At 50.8% G+C, this 20,107-nt stretch overlaps 5 protein-coding genes across 5 annotated transcripts; 3 read left to right on the top strand and 2 right to left on the bottom strand.

Annotated features, from left to right (window-relative positions):
* Positions 1–3,239: 3,239 nt before the first annotated feature.
* DSM5745_07383 (cytochrome P450) lies at positions 3,240–6,191 on the top strand (the record flags this gene model as incomplete). Its single annotated transcript, XM_026749399.1, has 11 exons — positions 3,240–3,621; positions 3,677–3,859; positions 3,920–4,260; positions 4,317–4,438; positions 4,491–4,774; positions 4,825–4,926; positions 4,991–5,186; positions 5,385–5,432; positions 5,543–5,753; positions 5,816–6,113; positions 6,160–6,191. 11 exons carry the CDS (start codon positions 3,240–3,242, stop codon positions 6,189–6,191), a joined length of 2,199 nt encoding a protein of 732 aa, XP_026602489.1.
* A 2,068-nt stretch (positions 6,192–8,259) lies between these two features.
* On the bottom strand, positions 8,260–9,235 carry DSM5745_07382 (TFIIIC subunit 6 family protein; the record flags this gene model as incomplete). Its single annotated transcript, XM_026749398.1, has 2 exons — positions 8,260–9,093; positions 9,146–9,235. 2 exons carry the CDS (start codon positions 9,233–9,235, stop codon positions 8,260–8,262), a joined length of 924 nt encoding a protein of 307 aa, XP_026602488.1.
* A 566-nt stretch (positions 9,236–9,801) lies between these two features.
* Positions 9,802–12,075, top strand: DSM5745_07381 (uncharacterized protein; the record flags this gene model as incomplete). The annotated part of the gene is made up of 3 exons (XM_026749397.1): positions 9,802–9,860; positions 9,917–10,062; positions 10,118–12,075. The coding sequence occupies 3 exons, from the start codon at positions 9,802–9,804 to the stop codon at positions 12,073–12,075; spliced, it is 2,163 nt and encodes a 720-aa protein (XP_026602487.1).
* A 1,156-nt stretch (positions 12,076–13,231) lies between these two features.
* On the bottom strand, positions 13,232–17,505 carry jhd1 ([Histone H3]-lysine-36 demethylase; the record flags this gene model as incomplete). Its single annotated transcript, XM_026749396.1, has 2 exons — positions 13,232–14,116; positions 14,176–17,505. The coding sequence occupies 2 exons, from the start codon at positions 17,503–17,505 to the stop codon at positions 13,232–13,234; spliced, it is 4,215 nt and encodes a 1,404-aa protein (XP_026602486.1).
* Positions 17,506–18,437: 932 nt separating this feature from the next.
* DSM5745_07379 (putative pre-mRNA branch site protein p14) lies at positions 18,438–19,122 on the top strand (the record flags this gene model as incomplete). Its single annotated transcript, XM_026749395.1, has 5 exons — positions 18,438–18,469; positions 18,593–18,616; positions 18,698–18,754; positions 18,823–18,950; positions 19,022–19,122. The coding sequence occupies 5 exons, from the start codon at positions 18,438–18,440 to the stop codon at positions 19,120–19,122; spliced, it is 342 nt and encodes a 113-aa protein (XP_026602485.1).
* Between the last annotated feature and the right edge of the window lie 985 nt (positions 19,123–20,107).

The following is a 20,107-nucleotide window of genomic DNA, read 5'->3' as shown; positions in this document are numbered from 1 at the left end:
GTACGTTGATGATAATGCCCGACGGAGATTTGTGGCATGGGACGGACGCCAAAAGCGATCTAACGCTCTGCTAACATACAGCCACCGCTCCCTTGGGCTCGCAAGTAAAATGAGAGCAAGAATGATACCATAAGGCCCAAATCAGCTGACCATGGCCGTCGTGTGGTCTGGATCCCTCCACTTAGTGTTCTGAAGAGCTGGAAGAAGTTTCCAAAGCGGAATTTCGGTTTGTCATGATGCCACTTGCCTGCAAATCACTGCTGCTTGCTGCTTGGGTTTGGCGGCTGCATCCCTTGTTCGTTCCCTGTGTAATGGCGAAAGCATCAAAAATGCCTCATGTCTGAGCTGCTGACAATATCTCAGTAAGCAGACCACTGCATTTGACTGCAACTGAACTCCAGCTGCCATGGTCCAAGATGTGAGGGCAGACTGCGGGGACGGGCGATCCTATTCCTGACAGGTACCTGGATCCGACGCTGGCTACGGTATCCTCAATCTCTGCTAGTGTTTTGCGGGGGAGAGCTCCCCTCTCAGCCTGGCAGTCCACGTTTATGATTTACCACAATACCACTCTTCCACGTACAACTGTCAAATACTACTTGATACAACCCAATTTGCATCCTAAAATGCCTCACTTCCCCTGGAGTCAAATATTACCCCATAGAAACCTCTTCTGGCAGACACGTTCCCCAACATCCAGGAAACCGTCCGCCCCAGGTGGGGTTCCTGGGGCCTGATTCCTGCACCGGGACGCTCGGGCTCTGGAAGATGAGGTAATAGTTGCAAAACCACTAGGATCACGACTTTACATTCGTTCTCCCCAGCCCCATCTTGTCCACTTAGTCTGGCAGGTGATTCCGACCCCAGTCCGTCGATGCGTCTGGTTCCTCAACCATGACGTAGCCAAGCAAAGACGCGATCTCGAATAATCCACAAGGCTGTTCAAAACCTTGTGGCCGAAACATCTATCTTGATAGGGGCGTGCGATAAGAACATGCATACGACCTCGAGGTGATACCGGTGCGGTGAAGGATCCCAGCCGATCAGACTGAAACTACAGATTGTGGCACCAATCAGTTCTTGTAGTGCTTCACGCCGTGCGTTGATATCCTCGAAACGAAACCGATAGATCTCTCGTCCAATTTATAACTGCCCGGTTGCGGTCCGTGGCATCGGGCTGGACGGACCTTGACCTCTTGCATGCATTATCAGCTGGTCAGGCTGCATACTCGTACATACTCATAAATGGCATCGTCAGCGAATCAAGCAGGACGGTTATGACGAGATAAGGCACCGTACTCTCACAGCATGACAGGAGCTGATCTGCCGTTCTGTACAGTAACTATGGACGCATACTTGCAATTACAAAAACTCATCGATGCAGCCTAGCATTATATTTCCAGGCTGGCAGCTTTACACAGGCATGAACCCGAATACTTGCTACTGCTATGTATACTTTCACATGCAGCAACAATATTTCCTGTTCTTCCTTCATTTGCTTTGGACGCCCAAAGCAAAAGGCATCTGCAAGTTGCACAAGGAAGATCCTCAAGACAATACAAAGGGGCCCAGGATATATTCACCAGCCGCATAGTTGGCGTCATTGATGGGTGCTCATTATGGAAGAAAGACATTATTCATGCTTCGGCCTCGAGGATCTTTGGAGTCTGCAGTCCTGTCTACTCCAGACCTCAGAGCTGGCGTGATATTCTAAAGCTTATAGATGCCTTTGGCATCCATTTCCAACAATGTAAACTTGCTATTCGAAGATTGCCTGTGATCCAGTCGGAATGCTTTCTGGTATCTGAATCTTGGTTGGTCGCAGGTATAGATGCCGATGTGAAGTCGAGAAGTCGACCAACGAGCGATCCTCCAACTAGAATACAGTTCTGCCATGTGTCAGCCTTGCACTCGTCGAAATTTTTCTTTTGTACCTGCTTTAGTATCAAGTCATCTGGCCTCAGGTTATCCTACTACTTCGGTTGATTGATGTGCAAGTCCTCGCAGACTCAGTGTCTCAACTGAATGGACCATGTCCACCCAATTGAGGATCCTGTGTGTTGTGCTATGGTATGTGCTGTGACTTTCCAGGGTGATGTTTACTAATTAGCAACAGGGCTGCTATGGCAGGAACAGTGAAGGAAATGTGCGAGTGCAGGCTGTACTTTTTTATAACAGACAAATACTGCAAGTAATTGCTTTATGTAATTGCTTTATAAACCACCTGCTAATGGGGTGGTGGTTGGGGTGTTCTTTGGCAAAGATAACATGTGTTAATGGGTGAAGAGGACTGCTGCGTTATGCATCAAGGGAGATGGATATCAGCATTGTCCTGCATAACTCTCCCCAGATAAAGTGAGTCCAAACAAACAGTATATTTTTCTTGATTATTTTGGTGGGTGGTTAGGCCAATATCCCCATCTACGCCCATGTGTTATCTCTCGATTGCCAAACAACTTGTTAACTTCATCTAGTAAAAGATTTCATGCAGGTTCTGCATGGGAAATAGCTAGGTTAGGCGCTCAACAATGCAAACTCGTTTTTCCTTGGGCTCTATCAGTGTCAAGAACTGTACTGGCTGAACAGGAGATGGGATCTGAATACAGTACAGCGAGAACTGTAGATCTGCCGGTGGTTTAGGGCTTGGTCGCAATGGTCAGTCCTGCTCTTTGTACTCTAGGTATATTTGCATTTGCATATTTATTCCAAGGTTCTCTGAATATCCCGAGGTCACAGGGAAGTACTTCCTTGGTAGGTAGTCTAGCACAGTACCCTCATGCACCCCGGCCAAGTGAACCGCGAGCAAGGCATGCATGTCGGTCCCAATCAATCCCAGGCATACTTGGGAACTCCGAGTTTAGATGCCGGAAAGTGAGGATAGTCCTTCGATCTAGTCCGCAACAAATCTATGCTAAACCTAGCAATGCGGGGTCAGACAAGCAGAAGACCAAATCCCGCTACACTGCCTTAGGTTCTCTAGTTCCTGCAACTACGGAGTTTTTTCCATGTGAAGCTAGGAAATTGTGTACCAGACAGGGGGTAGTGAGCACTAGGATATTGAGGATAGTAGGCTGTTGGGGACACTGGATAATGATCCTTCTTGGCATGGCCCAGAGTAGGACAGGGCCTGGAGTTCCGGTGAGATGGTAGTCTACTCGGTCCGCAGAGTCGGATGACACATATACACACAACTCATCTAACCTCCAAGAAGATCACCGTTCTGATTAATCTCTTCGACCATGGATCCCTATGTCGCGCCCTTCGCAGGCGCCGTCACCGGAGTCTGTACACATCTACTCTTCTACAGGCATGGTGAATGGGACCTCAAAGCACCTTGCATACTCTTCATCTACATAATTCTAGGCATCATAGCACTCGTGCTCGACTCGATCCTGTTAACCCCTCACAAATGGGCACTGAATCTCATCATCTGGCACATAGCAGCTGTCTACATTAGCATGATCCTTTATCGTGCCTTGTTCCATCGCCTGCGCACGTTTCCAGGACCGTTCCTCGCCCGCTTATCAAACTTCTATGCCACATACCTCAATTTCAGGAAGCTTCATATGTATGAGGAGGTGGAGAAACTCCACGCGCAGTATGGAGATTACGTGCGGCTAGGTATTTGCATATTGTCCATTCTGACCATGAAACATATTGATTGAGCCTTGGCCAGGACCTACCGAGTTGTCAATCACCGACCCTGAGGCTGTCGTCGCCTTATATGGTCCCCAAGCCCAGCTCAGCAAAGGACCGTGGTATCATGTTCTGCACCCGCGGGTATCCCTGCAGACGGAGCGAGACAAGAAAGTGCACGCGCGCCGCCGTAAGGTCTGGGACATGGGGTTCAGCAGCAAAGGTAGGCCTCACTATTACTTTTTTGCTACTAGCTATGAGTATACTAAATTGGGGCATCTAGCCTTGCGCAATTATGAAGATCGCGTGTCTAAATACACAGCCCAACTCATTGACACGGTCGAACGCGCCGCTAGCACCAAGATGGAGTTAGATATGTCGAAGTGGTTCAACTACTATAGCTTCGATGTCATGGGGGACATGGCCTTCGGGAAGTCGTTTGATATGCTGGTGAACGGAGAGGATACATACTTCCTAACGGCACTGCACGGTGACATGACGAGTGTCGGGCTGTTTGGGCGCATGCAGTGGTTGTTTCCGTTCTTCAAATCTATTCCGGGACTCAATTCACAGTATTTGAAGTTCTGGGAGTTCTTGCATGCCCAGGTTGGGAATAGGATGCAGGTACTTTATTTCTCTCTACCTTGTGAGACACAGCGTACATTCACTGATGTTTGTAGAGCGAGCCGGCTGTCCCAGACGTATTCTCCTGGATACTGCGTGATTACCGCGAGGGCCCGAGGACAGCGCAGGATACCCTGAATCTCCAGGGGGATTCATATCTTATTGTAGTTGCAGGAAGGTACTTATTCCAGTTCCAGGCCCTTGTAGAACAATTGGTCTGACCTGCTCAGTGATACGACAGCTGCGGCATTAGCAATCATCTTCTTCTACCTAGCAACCACCCCCAAGATAGCCAAGCAGCTCCAATATGAGCTTGACAGGCAGGACGACCTGTCGCACAGGTCCCTTGGGGAGATTGATTTTCTGGAAGGGATAATCAACGAAGCACTGAGACTGCATCCAGCGGTGCCGTCCGGTACTCAACGGGTTACTCCTCCAGACGGCATGAAAATTGGCGACGTCTACTTACCAGGGGACGTACTCGTACAGAGCCCTCTATACACCATTTTCCGAGGTACCTGAGTTGCCAGCTTGACCATGCTCAAGGTAATTGACATACAATAGATCCCCGAAACTTCGAAAGTCCGCTTGAATTCCTTCCCACCCGCTGGACGACTGAGCCCTATCTAGTCAAGAACAAAGCAGTTTATATACCATTTAACGCAGGTACGACTTCAGCTATACGAGCATTATAAGTTGTTTCACCCCAATGCTAAACATAGGAGTCAAGGGCCGTACTCGTGTGCCGGGAAGCAGCTAGCCCTAATGGAACTGCGCTCCGTAACCGCAGCTCTCCTCAAGCGATACGACATCACTCTCGCCCCAGGTCAGAGTAACGAAGCCTTTTTGGAGGGTCTCCGGGATACCTTCACCCTTGTGTCACCGCCATTGCCGTTGATCTTTAGTCGGAGAGTTAGGGTTGAGTAGTGCGTTGTAGATATTTTCGGCATTTACTTATTCCACCTTGGTCTTCCTGAAGATACTTCCTAGGTTACATGTATTCAGTCAGAGATATGCGTAATATTAGATCCATAGTGGTTCTAATCTGAGAATGTGAATGTAATTGCATGGATTGAGGCTCCACATCTGTCATGGTAACCATGCTGTATAGTCACAGCCAGTAGCGTGATTACCCAGACAGGTAGAGCTCGATCCGATACAGGCCAGAGGACGTACGTATGTAATTTCTGGGCTCTCGACAGCCACTATCCAGTTGGCTATTGACGACAGGCTATTCAAACAGCCGAATAGATCTGTTTTTCTGACATCTAGACCCAAACAGGGCGAATGCTCAAGGCGTGCCGAGCACCTCCGCAAGCAATAATCGAGGCATCAGATCCAGACGCGATAGCCTACCGTGGCAACAGAGACTCCATGAAGATCCAAAGCCAACTTATCGGAGACAGATCCAGCCCTTACCTCACCCTCGACTCATCCAGTGTACACCGCTTCTCGGCCTAAATCATGATCTCCGTCCAGTGTCAGTCGAAGCGGTGTGTCTGGAGCCACTCCGACAGGGCCTGGGTTGTTTGTACTCTGCTTGTACGCCGTCCAGCCGCGTGGCGCCAGATCACCGTTGGTTCTTTGGGTACCGCAACCGGGTCCGCGGGAGTTCGGGGCCCGGAAGAGCTGGAAGCGAGGAGGGAGGAGATCGTTCTGGGCGCGCGATAGCTACGCTGCTACACCATATCCCGTACATAAATATGTCCGATCCTTTATTGAAACCGGTCTGGGATCAGACGATCATTGCGACTCCATGTGCACGGGTGCTGCAAACAGAGAACTGCCCCAGAGTTTGAACCATGTCCTAGTTCCATATCGAATCGAATACGAAGTTGGCCTCGCTGGTTCGTGTAAGTGTTGGGCTCCGTGAACCCAGATCCCAGACTCAAACCCCAGGTCAGGCTGCTGAAACAGTCCGGGCAGGGTAATTGATGAAGAGGAATGAATTGGTGGAGAGCAAGGCGGGTGGATGCAGCCAACGATCGGCGCTCGCCATCCCTGCCGAATTCTCCGCGGTAGCACAAACGAGTCAACATTAACAACTGTACTCCGTACTTTTGTTGAGAATATCATCTCTTTCGTCCACGGCCCGGCTCTCATATCGAAGCAATCAAAGCGATTGAGCCGTTGACCCCGACTCGGGGCAATCACGATGCTATCCGTCACAAAGAATGTTCTCTTCTAATATTCGTGGACATTCTAGCCCTGAGCAAGAATAGCAACTTCCCCACACATTCCCAAGTGGTGAGGTCAATCCATTTTCATTTCCCCATACTCCGTTAGTCTGACTGTGACTCCGTCCGGGGCACGCATCCGCCTTCCGCAGCCTGTCCCGGCCAGTTGGTTTGGTTATCACGCAAGGTGAGGCTGGCAGAGTGGACTGACTCCTGAGTCCAAGTTCAGTCCAAGTTGGGCAGATCGGACAAACATCCCGCTGGCTCCATACAACCCTTCCCTGGTTAAACCAAATCTTATTGCCTTGCATGTTGCTGGCTGGGCCCGTCCACTCTCGTTGAATTCGCTGTCGACGAACTCTGTTGGAGCTTTGTTTGTCCAGACTCTTTTGACTCAACGGAGCTCAAGCCATAAAAACTCGCTCTGCCTACGCTCATTTAATCTCATCATAGACTCTCTCTGCCATCTTGTCAACTGTTGTCTATATCCTAGTGCAATCAAAAACAGGTATGCCACAAACCCCAGACCCCATACTTGATCTTCGCCCCCCCATCCCTTCGTCCTCCCCAAAGTATATATTCCGCGGAGGAGCATTATTTCATCAATCATCATAACATGCCAATCAGACTCCCGTATACTCAGCGATCCTCGGCGCCTGTCTGTCTCCTTCTCTACTTATAACTCGCATCCACATCAAAAAATACTTCCAGCACTAGTACATCAACCAGCTAACGAAGCTAACGACCACAACAACAGAACCACTGCACCTGCACCACCTCCCACAAGCGTCCTCCATAAGCCCATCCACCTACTCCGCTATCTACTCATCATACAATATCGCACACAAACCCAGCACAATGACCACACCCGCCGTGACATCAGCACCCGGGACCTCGTCCGTGATCTCACCCACCTTCAGCCAAAAAGACATCTACATGGCCCTGATGGCCAAGTCCCTGGAACCAGATACGACTGCAACAGCCATGCCCTCCGCATCAGGGAGCAAAGCACAGTCAACGTCGGCCTTCGAATACCCACCACCGCCGCCCCCGTCTCCTGTGGAGTCTCGAAGCCCTCATTCTTTCTAAACGGAGGATTTCATTCCTCTCGACGACTTAATGCCCGATTTCTTGATTTCGCTTATTTGACGGAAGGAACAGGAGCGATGGGCTGGATTGGATAGGTGGTTCTAGGGAGTACATGGTATAATGGGTGGTTTTTTTTGCTTGGATATAGTTTGTTACCGGAGTCAAGGCTTGTATTTCTGAGTTTGGGATCATTTTAGTTGGGATTTGAGGTAGGATGGATACAATCCTTAGCTATTTTTGGAGCAATCTACTGGATTAGTTTGGAAGACGAGAAAGTGCGGATTCCATGCCGGTGCTTGTAGAGTCTTCCGGCTGATAAGCTCCGACTGTTGAATCATCCATTCATCATCCCGATCGTCATATTGTATCACGGCTACGAAGTCAGTGTACACCGTGTAGCTGCACATGGAGATAACACTGCGAAGAGCTGTCGATCACATGAACCATCCGTTCCTGCAGTGCGATGACGCGAACTTGCCAAAACAAAACCGGTTCAGTTCGTGATGGAAGTGGGTCTGCACCTCCCCAGACTCCCGGGAGAGCCCGTCCACCGCTCATCTAGAATGCCAAGATAGCTCATTTGGTGTTCTGGTCCACTGGAGTCCGTCGCGTTCGCCATCTCGGGCTATCACGGCTTCTGAATGGCCTCGGTTCGGCTTCGACACCCACGTGATATACACCATATAGAACATCATGTGTCCGTTCCGATCATAGCCGGCTTGGGAGCGGTTCTTCATGAGTGTGAGGAGTTTCGGAAGTTCTGGGTAATCCACCCCGAATGTGACGAACCTTCGGACTGACCAGCATTCTGGCTGCCGAGCTGGGAGTAAATATTTTCTAGCTCAACCACGGCGTTATAATCGCCCTGAACAGCCCGATCATTGAGTTGCTGAATTGCATTCAGCTGTTCCTCCGTCTGGACCCATCCACGTAGTCGATCCTCCAAATTCGGTCCTCGTCTACTGGTACTAAATACTGTGCGTACCGTATCCGTCTCGCCCTTGCTTCTTTTGGCATCTTTCAGACGCTCCAGAAACCGTGCTTGGTTTGACTGATGTGCTGGCTTGTATACCAGTCCTGAAGTCTCGAGTGTAGGAGCTTCTCGCTCAGCAGCCGGGGCCGAGTTTGAGATAAGATGGGCCTTTCGACCGAGGATTTTGACACTGTTGGCAGAAATGAGGTCAAAGTCCTCAGTGCGCTTCAACGGGGCGATCTGAGCAGGAGGATTGTTACTAGGTTCGTCTAATTCAGTACTGGTCGTTTCGGGCCGCGCGAAGAACAACTCCGTACCCAGCTGGTCCGCCCAAGTTCCGCTGAAGATCTGATTCTGATAGGAAATGATCGGGTTGCGAGTGTGAAGCCCGAGAATCTGGACACGCTCTGCGGGCGCGTTGTCCGTGTCCGAGTTGATCACCGTGGAATCCTGATCATCGGGATGTGAGGGAGTCGGCGTGGGATCGGTGGTAGTCGCGGCGCTGGCTGGTGCTGGAGCGGAGGGGTCGTTACGACGGCGAGGGGGCCGAATAAGTCCGTGCTGGGTTGTCAGGTCGAGGTTGAGAAAGAAAGTCTGGAGAACTTGATTAGCACCCGGAAAGTAGAAGTGATGGGCTAGGACCTACCTCTGTTTCGGTGTCGTGATATTCGTATTCCCATTCGGACTCCTCATCACCGGGGACAGTATCAAGCAGCGCAGGATCGACCACCGACATTGCGTGAATCTTAAGGAGCAAGCTCTTGTGCCCACCTGCAGGCCTTCAGTGCTGTGGATTCGATTCGGACTCTCGGCCTTCGCGCAGATCAACAGCGGAATCTCCTGTAACAAGCCTATAGTGTACGGTAAGTAAAATAGGTGTAATTCTTGGGATTCTGGTGGGTAAACTATGTCACGGCTGTTACACATCACGGGTTCGACGGTTCGACCCCGACTCGGAGCCCCGGGCATTCCATCTCCATCTTCAGCCCTGCAACCAGCGAGACTAGGCATGCCGCATGCCAGCTCCTCTGCATTCATGGTCACTATTCCCAGGCTCCAGCTTTTCTATGCTGATCAATCAAGCTGTTGACTCATGGAAGCATAATCACAGACAATACCGAGTACTCCAAGCAGTCTGCCGACTCTCTATCAATGATCTCATAAGCATCTCATCCTCGCCCGACTATCAGGAACCCCTCAGTTCCACACTAGCTCAGCCCTGTGCTCAGTTTCCAGAACAAGCATAAAGAAAACACCCACCAGTAAGTCCTGGCGCTCTTTGCTCTGTTAGACGCGCCAATCATGGCCGTCATTCCTCCAAGCTCCGGCTTTGCGCGGAAGCAAGGGGAGTCACCAGCGCAGTAATGCATCCGTCATCTCCCAGGCCAGTAGTCAGTCAGTTCCAACTTCCCCTCAGGCTCCTCAGCCCTGCCCAACGTCCATTATCTAAGCCCATTCCGTCGTTCCCGGGCTTTCCATTAGCTTGGGCCAATGGCCGTTCCCTGATGTTGGACTCTGCTGCTGGTCCCGGCGCTCGATTTGCTGTCGCCGTCATCGCTCTCTGTGGATGTTCTCGACCACCCGCTGACCGGACAATGTTTTCGTTTCCTTCTTATAGTGCCTCCTCTTCCTGTTCCTGTACTCTCGGGCCCGGATGCTCGCCTTCGTTCCTTCTTCCTCCTTGTGCTCTTCACTGCTCTGGTAGTAGCTGCTGCCAATCCCGCCGACGACCCTTCGTTGACCGCTATCTTATCGCCTGGTGGTGCTATCCCGATTGGGAAATCATACATCAGCAGTGCCCCCACCACTCTCACCACCACCGCTCCGCCCTCTACCACTCAAAGTGCTGCCGGGGATAACGAGGTCGGAGTCGCCCCTAAGTGCCTGCCCCCTTCCGGCTCCTCCGACGTTGCAGCACTCCCTAGTACCTATGAGCAGATGGTCCAGAAGACTACCGCGGCAATTGTCACCCTCTCATCACTCATCGCCTATGTGACGCTCAACAGTATCGTCCGTGCGGTTAAACCGTCGGCCTTCATCTGGTTTGAAGAAGATCATGACGAGAAGAGCTGGATTGCTTCTTCGCACCATTGGGTCGACAGGAAGGCCTGCCGCTGGTTCGGCATCTGCGGTGTCGCCCACTTCCACCCTATTCACTCACGCTTCGGCCACCATAAGGCCGAATCAATGTTGCAGCTTCCTGGGGAAGACAATCCATCACCCTGGCGGGAGCACTGGGCCAACGAAACCGCTCATTCCGAGGACTCATGGGATGCAGTAGAACGGTCCCGTCGTCAGATTCCAGACTATGTTCTGGAGTATGCTCCGCTCGTGCATCTCTTCTCCCGCGAGCAGTACTGGCCCTGCGATATCGCGGAGCATCTCTATCATACCACTCCCATGCTGAATTACACTCCAATCCAATCGCAGTCGGATCATCCGACGCTACGAAACCTCGATCAACTCAATCAGTGGGAGGCTGGACGCAATGTCTTCCTTACCAGCAATGATGATGTAGAAGCGCGGCCTCCGTGGATGGAAGGAGAGAAAAACGTCCCAAGCCCTCCGGATAATGATCTCGAGCCGGCCTGGGCTGATTGGGATGGTCGGATAGACGGTGCCTTTCCCGATGATACGCCTGAGAATCGAGCCAAATGGTACGATACGCAGCTTCATCTGCAGGATAGAGAAACAGAAGACATTCCGCTCGATAAGCTTGGCTATCTCATGTCGGATACAGAGCATATACGCGATGAGCTGCGCAAGCGGTACGGCGCCGAACCTATATCTGCCAAGGAGGTAGGCGGGCGGAGCGAAGCGCCAGCAATTCTACTGGTCATTGACAAAGGTAACGGCATTGTAGATGCTTTCTGGTTCTATTTCTATAGCTTCAATCTGGGAAATGTGGTGTTCAATGTGCGGTTTGGAAACCACATTGGAGACTGGGAACACTGCCTTGTGCGTTTCCACCACGGAAAGCCGAAAGCCCTCTTCTTCAGCGCCCATTCTGGGGGTGAAGCATACAGCTACGAAGCAGTGGAGAAGATTGGCCGACGTGTAAGTACAACTGCACGTGGTTTCAGGGATGTATTGGCGCTAATTCTTGGTCCAATCCAACAGCCAGTCATATACTCGGCAACCGGCACGCACGCCATGTATGCCACGCCGGGCGTACATTCATATATCCTTCCTTGGGGCCTTTTGCATGATGAAACAGACCGAGGCCCTCTCTGGGACCCGCGCCTCAACTCCCACATGTACACGTACGACCACGTAAATGACACTCTTCGCGCCTCTACCCTCAATCCAACCGCGCCTACCGAATGGTTCTACTTCAACGGTCATTGGGGCGACAAGTTTTATCCACTGGGAGACCATCGGCAGTATCGTTTTGCAGGTCAATATCACTTTGTCAACGGTCCCCTCGGCCCGCGCTTCAAGCATCTCAATCGCCGCAAAGTTTGCCAGACGCCCGATGACGAGCCGTGTATCATCAAAGACTTCATCGGAGAGAAAAAGCGGGCTAAGCGATGGTCTACCTCTGGACCTCAAAACCCTTATGATCATGTCAATTGACGCAGCGACAGCGGCATGACTATTGAAACACCATGTGGTCTGTTATGCTACGATGACATTGACGACGGTGGTCCTTCTCCATCTGCTCTCTCCCTTTTCCCCTCTCTCTCCCTCTCTCTTATCTTTACGCCTCGTTTTTAGTACCCAGTATCTCTTACAGTTGGCATCTTTACTCGTATATGGTATACCCCGAACGTTATTTTTACCTGTTTTAGATTGAAATACCCCTCTGGATGCTAGAGAGCATGTGGACCCAAAGCGCTACAAAGACATACATCATCATCGTTACGATTTCGCAGCATTTTTGAGGAGCTTCGGTTGGTGGAGTTCAAGGCCTGTATTTTCTCGAGAGAGTCCGCCTACCAGGTAGATAAATAGCAGAAAGAATAATAGATTGTTGGATTATTCACTCGATATGAAAACAATACTGGAATAGCTGTAACTGAACAGACTCCAAACCAAACCAAGGAGGAGTAAAGACCCATGTGTCACAATGGAATAAGCAGAATATGATGAGCTGAACTGTCATAGTCGAGACTCGCGAAGACCAAGGTTACCTGATTATCCATGATATCGAGAGCAACATGAATATCAAAATCAATCTGACCTGTCTTAATGGAAACCGGAAAAAAATAAAAAAGACGACAAGGAGACAAAATCATCCTCAGATTCAAGAATGGCCCAGTTTGTACAAACACACTTGAGACGCCCCGTGGATAAAAAACAAATGGCTCGAGTTACTCAACTCGCAGGCATGTAGAAGAGATATCATGCTCGGAAAGAAAAAGCAAGTGGGAGATATGGAATAACATGATCGACACAACGCAGACGACAAAGAAAACCCCCAATAGAGCAGGTAGTAGAAGCTCCAGCCCGTAACGCCGGATAAAGCAGTAAGTAATCAATAGGAGACGTGAAAAGAGACCGACACGAAGGAAGGTATATTGGTGGAAAAGAAAGAAAGAGAGGACAAGGCATGAAACAATCCAATCCCGTATCCATTATACTCCATCTCATATTAACTCCGTGGTCCCAGATGTTCCCAGCAACAAAAAACCAAAGTGCCTCGACCTCGCCTGTCCCGGTCTAGCATGTCTAAAGAGAAAGTAAAGTAGGCTGTATTTCCGCACGAAGACACGATTGCGAAGGTAGAAGATTAAGCTCGGCCAGCTCGCCGCCGTAACCCGAACTCCTGTTCTTGCAATTCGCGTATTAGACGCAAGCTTTCAGCATCAGGGTCGTCGTCGAGTATTGCATGATCTGACCTGGGGTCTTTGCCGTGCTGGACAAAAGATGAGGGAGGAAAGGCATGACGTTCGGATCTCTTCTCCACTGAAGGGGAAAGACTCTTTTTGCCATGAGACGAGGATGGACGGGATGCAGATTTCTTTGGGCCGGACGACAACCCTGGCGTTGTTTTTCGCACGGTAGAACCAAAAGATGAGCGACGCGCAGGTTGAGGAATAGTGCTTGCAGACTTTGTCGTCTTGGCAAAGTGCACCTCTGGCATGTATCTCTCAATCTGCCGGGGTTGGCGCGAAGAGTGGCGGGAGCCTGATGAAGGGGTATACATGGCAGATGCATGTTCCCCCTCGCCATCGACTTGTTCTTGTATATCCATTTCATCCGCCAGCGAGGTTGGTGGTGACACCAACGCGCCAGCTGGCTTTGACACGGCTGCGGTCAACTCCTTGGTAGCAACTGTGTCCGGTTGAAACGCTGGCGGCGATGCATATGACCTTTGATCAGCCAGCAAGTCTTTTTCTGCGCGCTGAGCGCTGCTTTCGCGGGGAGGATGCTCTAGCGTGCCGTTCTCAGCAACCTCCTGGGCACGAGTTGCATTTTCCGCACCGCAATGGTTCATATGGGCTTGCCTCGCCACCGGCGATATACTCTCCTGCTTCAAGCGTTTACTTGCACTGGATGTGGCCCCTTCCTCGTTAACCCGTGGCCTTTTCGCCAGACTTGTCGCTCGTGGCTTCGATCGCTCCTGAGCCTTTATAGGATCAATCCTGCCATACTCATCATGAATGCAACGACGCTGTTAACGTTAGCATTGTAAAAAGTAAGACAACCACATAAATAGAGACATGAACGAACCTTGCTCTTACGGCAGTCATCACAAGCTTTGCTGCGACCTTTCTTGGCTGAATTCGGACCATCCGGACTGGCATCACCCACTTTTACGGCGCCTCCCTGTGGCGTGGCCGTGATGCCAGTTGTGTAACTAGTTGAACCTTCCACTCGATCAAAGCCTTTCATGGTATGAAGGCCATTTGGAAAACCAGCACCGGATGCAATCGCGGCGAGTGAATTCAGGGCTGATGCCGCATCTTGCGCAGTTGGTGTGTGATGCCCTAGGCTAGAAGAGCCAATCGCCATTTGCGAACCTGACACTGCATTGTTCTCTTCTTTGTGATGACACCGTATTCTACGCTTGCGGCATGCGTCACAGGCGACCCGTTTTGGACCGAGGCCAGAGCCACGTGGAGCGGCTTTGTGCTTCGGGGTTGTGTCTTCGTTAACAACCGGCACAAGGATGGGAGCAGTGTGCATTGGAGGGGTATTATTTGGCAAGGACGCAGCGCTTTCATCGTCAGCGACAGGCTCCTTTTGAGAGTCATCGGCCGGACGCTCCGACAAACGCTGCACTGCCTGTCTCTCTGCGTATGTTCGTTGATTCTCGGCGTTACGCTCTGAGCGGCGACTAGGTCTACCAGCGGGTTTCTTTTCCACAAGGCTGAGTTTAGCATTGCTTTCCACAACACCGGGACGGGTCCAATGTGCAGCTTTCTCGTTGCCTCGCTTCCATGCAATCCATATACCGAACGTCCGAATCACGTCAATAGGATCTCCAGACATCGTAGGTATCGATCTCTTGACGGCATTTCTGGTATCAGCAGTAACGCCTTCCACAAGGTAAGAGCCTGCAATCAAAGCAGTCCTGAGGAGATATTTGGCGAGGTCCGGGAGACCCTCAAGTTCAGCTTGAGAGTAAAACCGCGAGTTGTGGTACGATGATCCCCTCGGCTCAGTATTTGCTCGCTCTCCGAACTCATAGTATATAGGATATTCTCGATGGAAACGATGGTGCTCGTCCTGCGAAAAAGCGTCCAACACGCTTTGAGGTACCGGATCCTCTTCGAGATATTTCAGGACAGTGTACCATTGAATCTTCTGGAAGAAGGGATACCGAAATTTCATCGGAACTTTGGTTTCCTTTTCAATCTTTGCAATCTTGATCTGCATTCCGTAATTGAGTCTGGTAAGAAAGTTACCACCGATCACAAGACTGTTTTCAGGCGTCCAGACGGCATGAATCCAGCCAGACGGGATAAGCATGGTATCGCCTTCGGAAAGGTCGACGCGGTAGCACTCTTTGGTCTGGTCTCCCAGAAAGGTGTAGTCTTGAGCAGGCGAGTTGCACCACTCCTCGTACTTCTTCAAATGTTTATCTTTGGGAGGTATGAAGAAGAAAGTCTTCTTGCCTTTGAGAATGTGGTAGTAGACAGAGGAACCTCCGAAATCAATGTGGAAGTCGGTGTAGCAGTCCGCTACTGACATCAAGCAGTAGAATTGCACTTTCGGAAAATTTCCAACGGCTTTCAACTCCTCAGGCCAAACAGCATCCTGAAGGTCAAGATCGCGTACGATCTTTGGCCGGCGAATCAGCCGACCTAATTTACTCTGCGAAACTTCAAGGCTGATAACATTGCGGACCACTTTAGCGCCGGAACTCTCGTAGTAGTCTGCCCACTTCTGCATGGTCCAACGTTTATCTTCACCATGCTGGGACTTGACATCAATGACCTCCACCCTTTCTTCCGGCCCGTAGAGCTCAGAGACTGTCCTAACTGTCAGTCCTTGCGGGATCACCATATCCAACTGATCTTGGCCGCAGTCAATAACAGTCTCATAATCCTCATTTGGTTGATGGTCCAAGAGCTCGTCAAACATTTCTTGTGTGGACGCATCCTGAACAAGGGCTTCAAACTCGTGGCCAATGGATGAAATGGCTGCATGTGTGTTGAATTCGGCGGGTATGACGATTGGTTCTGTCATGCCGTTTCCTCGCTCGAAGTATTCAGCGGTGACAAGTTCTGGGCGCATGCGTGGGAAGTTCTCAGGTAAAAATTGGATCTTGTTTTGCTTTAAAGGCTCAATATAATGGTGCTCTAATGAGTCTGTTGCGGATTTTACCAAGCCTTGATTGAGACCGGCATAGTCGATCGAGGTGCGGGCGCGAGATGACTTCCGGACAAAGGTAGTCTGGCCGTGTATAGGCCGGCAGGTCTTGCAAATGAATTTATCGACAGTCCTGATCTCGCGATCATTCTTGAACCCAGCGCATACAATATGAAACCAGCGCTTGCAGCCGTCACAGCTAATCCATGTAACATCTTGGTCGTCGCTATCGATTGGTATACGAACGAGGTTGCACGTAGCGCAGCTTGCCTGACTAGATCCACTGGGTTCAGTGTCATGCTCCTTCTTCAGCGGTTGGCTCTGGGAAAAGTTGTTCGGCACCGTTTCGTTCGGTTTGTGGAAGTCAAGCTGCGGTCCCTCAAAAACTGGCTTAGGTTCAGAATTCCAGTGTCTGTCTCCGCCATCCGCATCTTCTTGCCAAGCAATCGGTGGTAGTGTCGAAGAGCTTGTGTTCGGCCTGAGCCCTTCTATCACTGGACGGGATATAGCAGCCGAGCCATCCGATTGAGATCTCATCCGTGATGGTGGAAAACTGTATATGGCAGAATGGTTGAAGACCACGCTCTCGTGGTTCATTCCCCAGTATGTGCTAACATTGTTCTCTTTGACTTGGCCTTGCGAATGAAAGACATGGTTATGATAGGAGTCATCCGCACTGACTCGCTTCGATGACGGTGTCGGTGGGTACAAATTCGTCGGCCGCGCAAAATTCAGCAACAGTTCTGCGTCAGTTTTCATACTATCAGAGATCGGTGGAGGATTCGAAATCGGGACAATGTTTGATCGCTGTTGTGCGTATGAGGATTCGTCTTTCTCTGATCGTGGTCGCTTTGCTGGGCGTTCGTTCGGTTCTGTAGGTTCGGGAGGGAACATCGCAGTGGCGGTTTCAGGATTTTCTGAGGGATGACGGTACGTGAGAGGTGTAAAGGTAGGGCTTGTAGCGAGCGCAATCGTCGCGAGGGTGTCAATAGTTGAGCTGGACCGACCATGACCCGACCGATGCGATGTCGGGACATCGACCGGGGAGAGCCTAGTATCACTTGGTGTGAAACGGACATGATCCGAGGTAGCAGATGCTGAGGCTTCGCGATCAACCCGGGAGGTGCGGTAGTCAATAGTCGAGCACGGCGAGATAGGTTCTACGGCGCGTCGCGGAGGGGAAGGGGTTCGATACCGCGGCGGTCGGCTGCCGATGGGGTTCACGAAAGAGGTAGCACTGATCATTTTGGAGGCGTAAACCGAAACACAAAAGAGCGAAAAGAAGGGCGGGAGGATGGAGGGGAAAATGGCCGCGGAGGTGACAAGACTTGCTTGCGGAAAGCAAATGCAAAGCGGAGGGGTAGTCCACCACACTTGGGCTAAGAGAGGGCCACCGCAGGTGGAAGGAAAGTCATTCCTGAGGGGATGACGGGCGCACGGTAAGCAATGAGATGAAAGTCGATTCGTGAGCGAGGAAAAGGCGCGAGAAAGGGGTTCGGAGAGGTTGACGGAGGAGAGTCGCACGGCGGAGCGCTGAACTTGAGGGGGCAAGAAGTTCAGTCTCTCCCTCTGCCGGATTGACGCAGCACCGAGGACGCCGCGACGGATGCAGACAAGAGGGAGAAAGGGCAAGAGTACCGGGCCTCGAGGACTCGACAAATCTCACGATGACAAAGCCACCGAGTGCACGCGAAAAGGGAGAGATCGAGCGCAGATGATGGGAAATAGAGAGGGGACAGCAGAAGGAGCAACGAAGAGAAGAGAGGTCGCGTTGGTGCCTGAGGCATAAAGTAGTTTGGGGCCGACGAGTCCTACAGGATACCGATCGTCACAGAGATCACAAGTGAAGGGATCTAGATCAATTGAGAATCTTCAGCTACATCCATCTTCCCTCTGAGCACCTTAGTGCACTCATCCAGCGCCGTTGTCGAGCTTGGGAAGCCTGCCTGTGTTTGAGGCTCCGATGCCTTCATGGAACTAATCCTAAAGAGGAAACGAAGGCTCTCCTCCGAATCTCGCGACCATCTCGACTCGACTCTTTCATTGTTCTCCTCTCTCTTGCTCTCTCCTTCTTCCTCTCTCCTTTTGCATCTGAACAATCTCAAACCCCGTCTGGGTTTCGGATTTATCTTTTTAAACTCACCAAATCATTCTTTCTGATACCTTTTCGTCTGAGGATGAGCCGGAAGCTCGCCCCCGAAGCCAATCGGTAAGCCTCAAGCATACCCCTCCCAGTTGACCACTGTACGATAAGGTGGCCGATCCTGGCCCAGCGTGATCAACTACTCATATTGAAGCTCGAGTAATCACTAGAGATGCTAACCTCGTATAGGATTCTCTTTGTCAAGAACCTCAAGTACGCCCGCCGTCCCAGTAGCTTTGCTGTTTCCAACGACACTGCTGCCATCGCATTCGGTTGAGACTAACCGATACATAGCTACAACGTTACTGCAGAACAACTCTTCGACCTTTTCGGAAAATTTGGACCTATCCGGTGCGGCCCCGCCGATAGCGACGACATTGCTTTTCTTGCCAGTGCGCTGATTATGCCTTCTGTTTTAGACAAATACGACAAGGAATCGCGAACAACTCCAAGGGAACTGCATTTGTGGTTTATGAAGACGTTCACGACGCCAAACAGGCATGCGATAAGCTCAATGGATTCAACTTTCAGAACAGATATCTTGTCGGTACGTCTTCGAATATGCTCTGGTGGAATTTGGGCCCCAATAATGTTTGCTGACTTGCCCCGTCTTCTTAGTCTTATATCACCAGCCGGAAAAGATGCTCAAGTCGAAGGAGGACCTGGCGGAAAGGCAAGAGAATTTGGAACGTCTTAAACAACAGCATGGTATAGAATGACGTGACGATTTTCTTTTAATCGCTTACTCTACGTGTTCTCTGCGCTTTGCAAGACATGAGGATGTGCGCGCTATGTTTGGTCGGCTGCGGGGTTTTCGGCGTTCAGTTTTTGCTTCTCACTCATATGGGTTTCATGGCTATTGTTCATGGGTTTTGAGGGCTGCTAGGTAGAATGACACGCCTCCCTGGCTTAGCTCTGGGGAGAGGATGGGGGCTTTCTCAAGCTGGATCAGGACTTTTATGCCACTCAGCTACTGTTATCAATATCACCATATCGATTGCCAGCCAATCTATGGCTCGGCAAACCTATGAGACATCAAAGCTCGATCTGCAGGGCGTCCACGGGTAGGGGCGACTACACTCAACCAGAAACGGAGGCCACCGGGAAGGACCCTGAGATCTTCAAGATCTACTGCATACGTAGCATTGCCGTTAAGCTTATCATCTGCGGTACCCTTACGGAGTAGTGCATTTCTAGCAGCCTAGCATCGTGAGTTTTTGATGCCAACTGTATCCACTTCGCGCATTGCACGATTGCAGTCAACGGCCCAGCCACTCAGGCCCACAGATCAGGCATCATGACTTAAATGTAGTGGTTCCTGGCCAGCTAGTTTCACGTTGTGTAGACTAAGTATCTGCGAGTACGGTCTTCCAGAAAACAGAATCCCACTTCAGGTGTTAATCAAATGGCATGTAGTCTTTAGTGTTCACATGCAAATCTGAACACCATTATAATACTTGAGTTATCGTCCACTTGGGTTATTGTTTATCAACGGCGTAGTCTACAAAAGAGCCAAATGCTGCTCATAGTCTAAAGCTCACTCTTGTCCCTGCAGTTACGGAGTACAGACCCTGAACGGAGCAGAGTAGAGTTGACCTTGTCCTCCATCAAACGGCGCTAACCTGAGGCACGGGGCCGGGGCCAGGGTGGGGGTCTAGGCACGCTTACCCAATACCCAACCCAGGTGTAGCAGTGGCTCTCTGG

Source organism: Aspergillus mulundensis (genome assembly GCF_003369625.1).
Source record: "Aspergillus mulundensis strain DSM 5745 chromosome Unknown scaffold_7, whole genome shotgun sequence".
Taxonomy (NCBI): domain Eukaryota; kingdom Fungi; phylum Ascomycota; class Eurotiomycetes; order Eurotiales; family Aspergillaceae; genus Aspergillus; species Aspergillus mulundensis.
The sequence above is the reverse complement of the archived record's forward strand: the minus strand, read 5'-3'. Positions and strand labels throughout refer to the sequence as shown.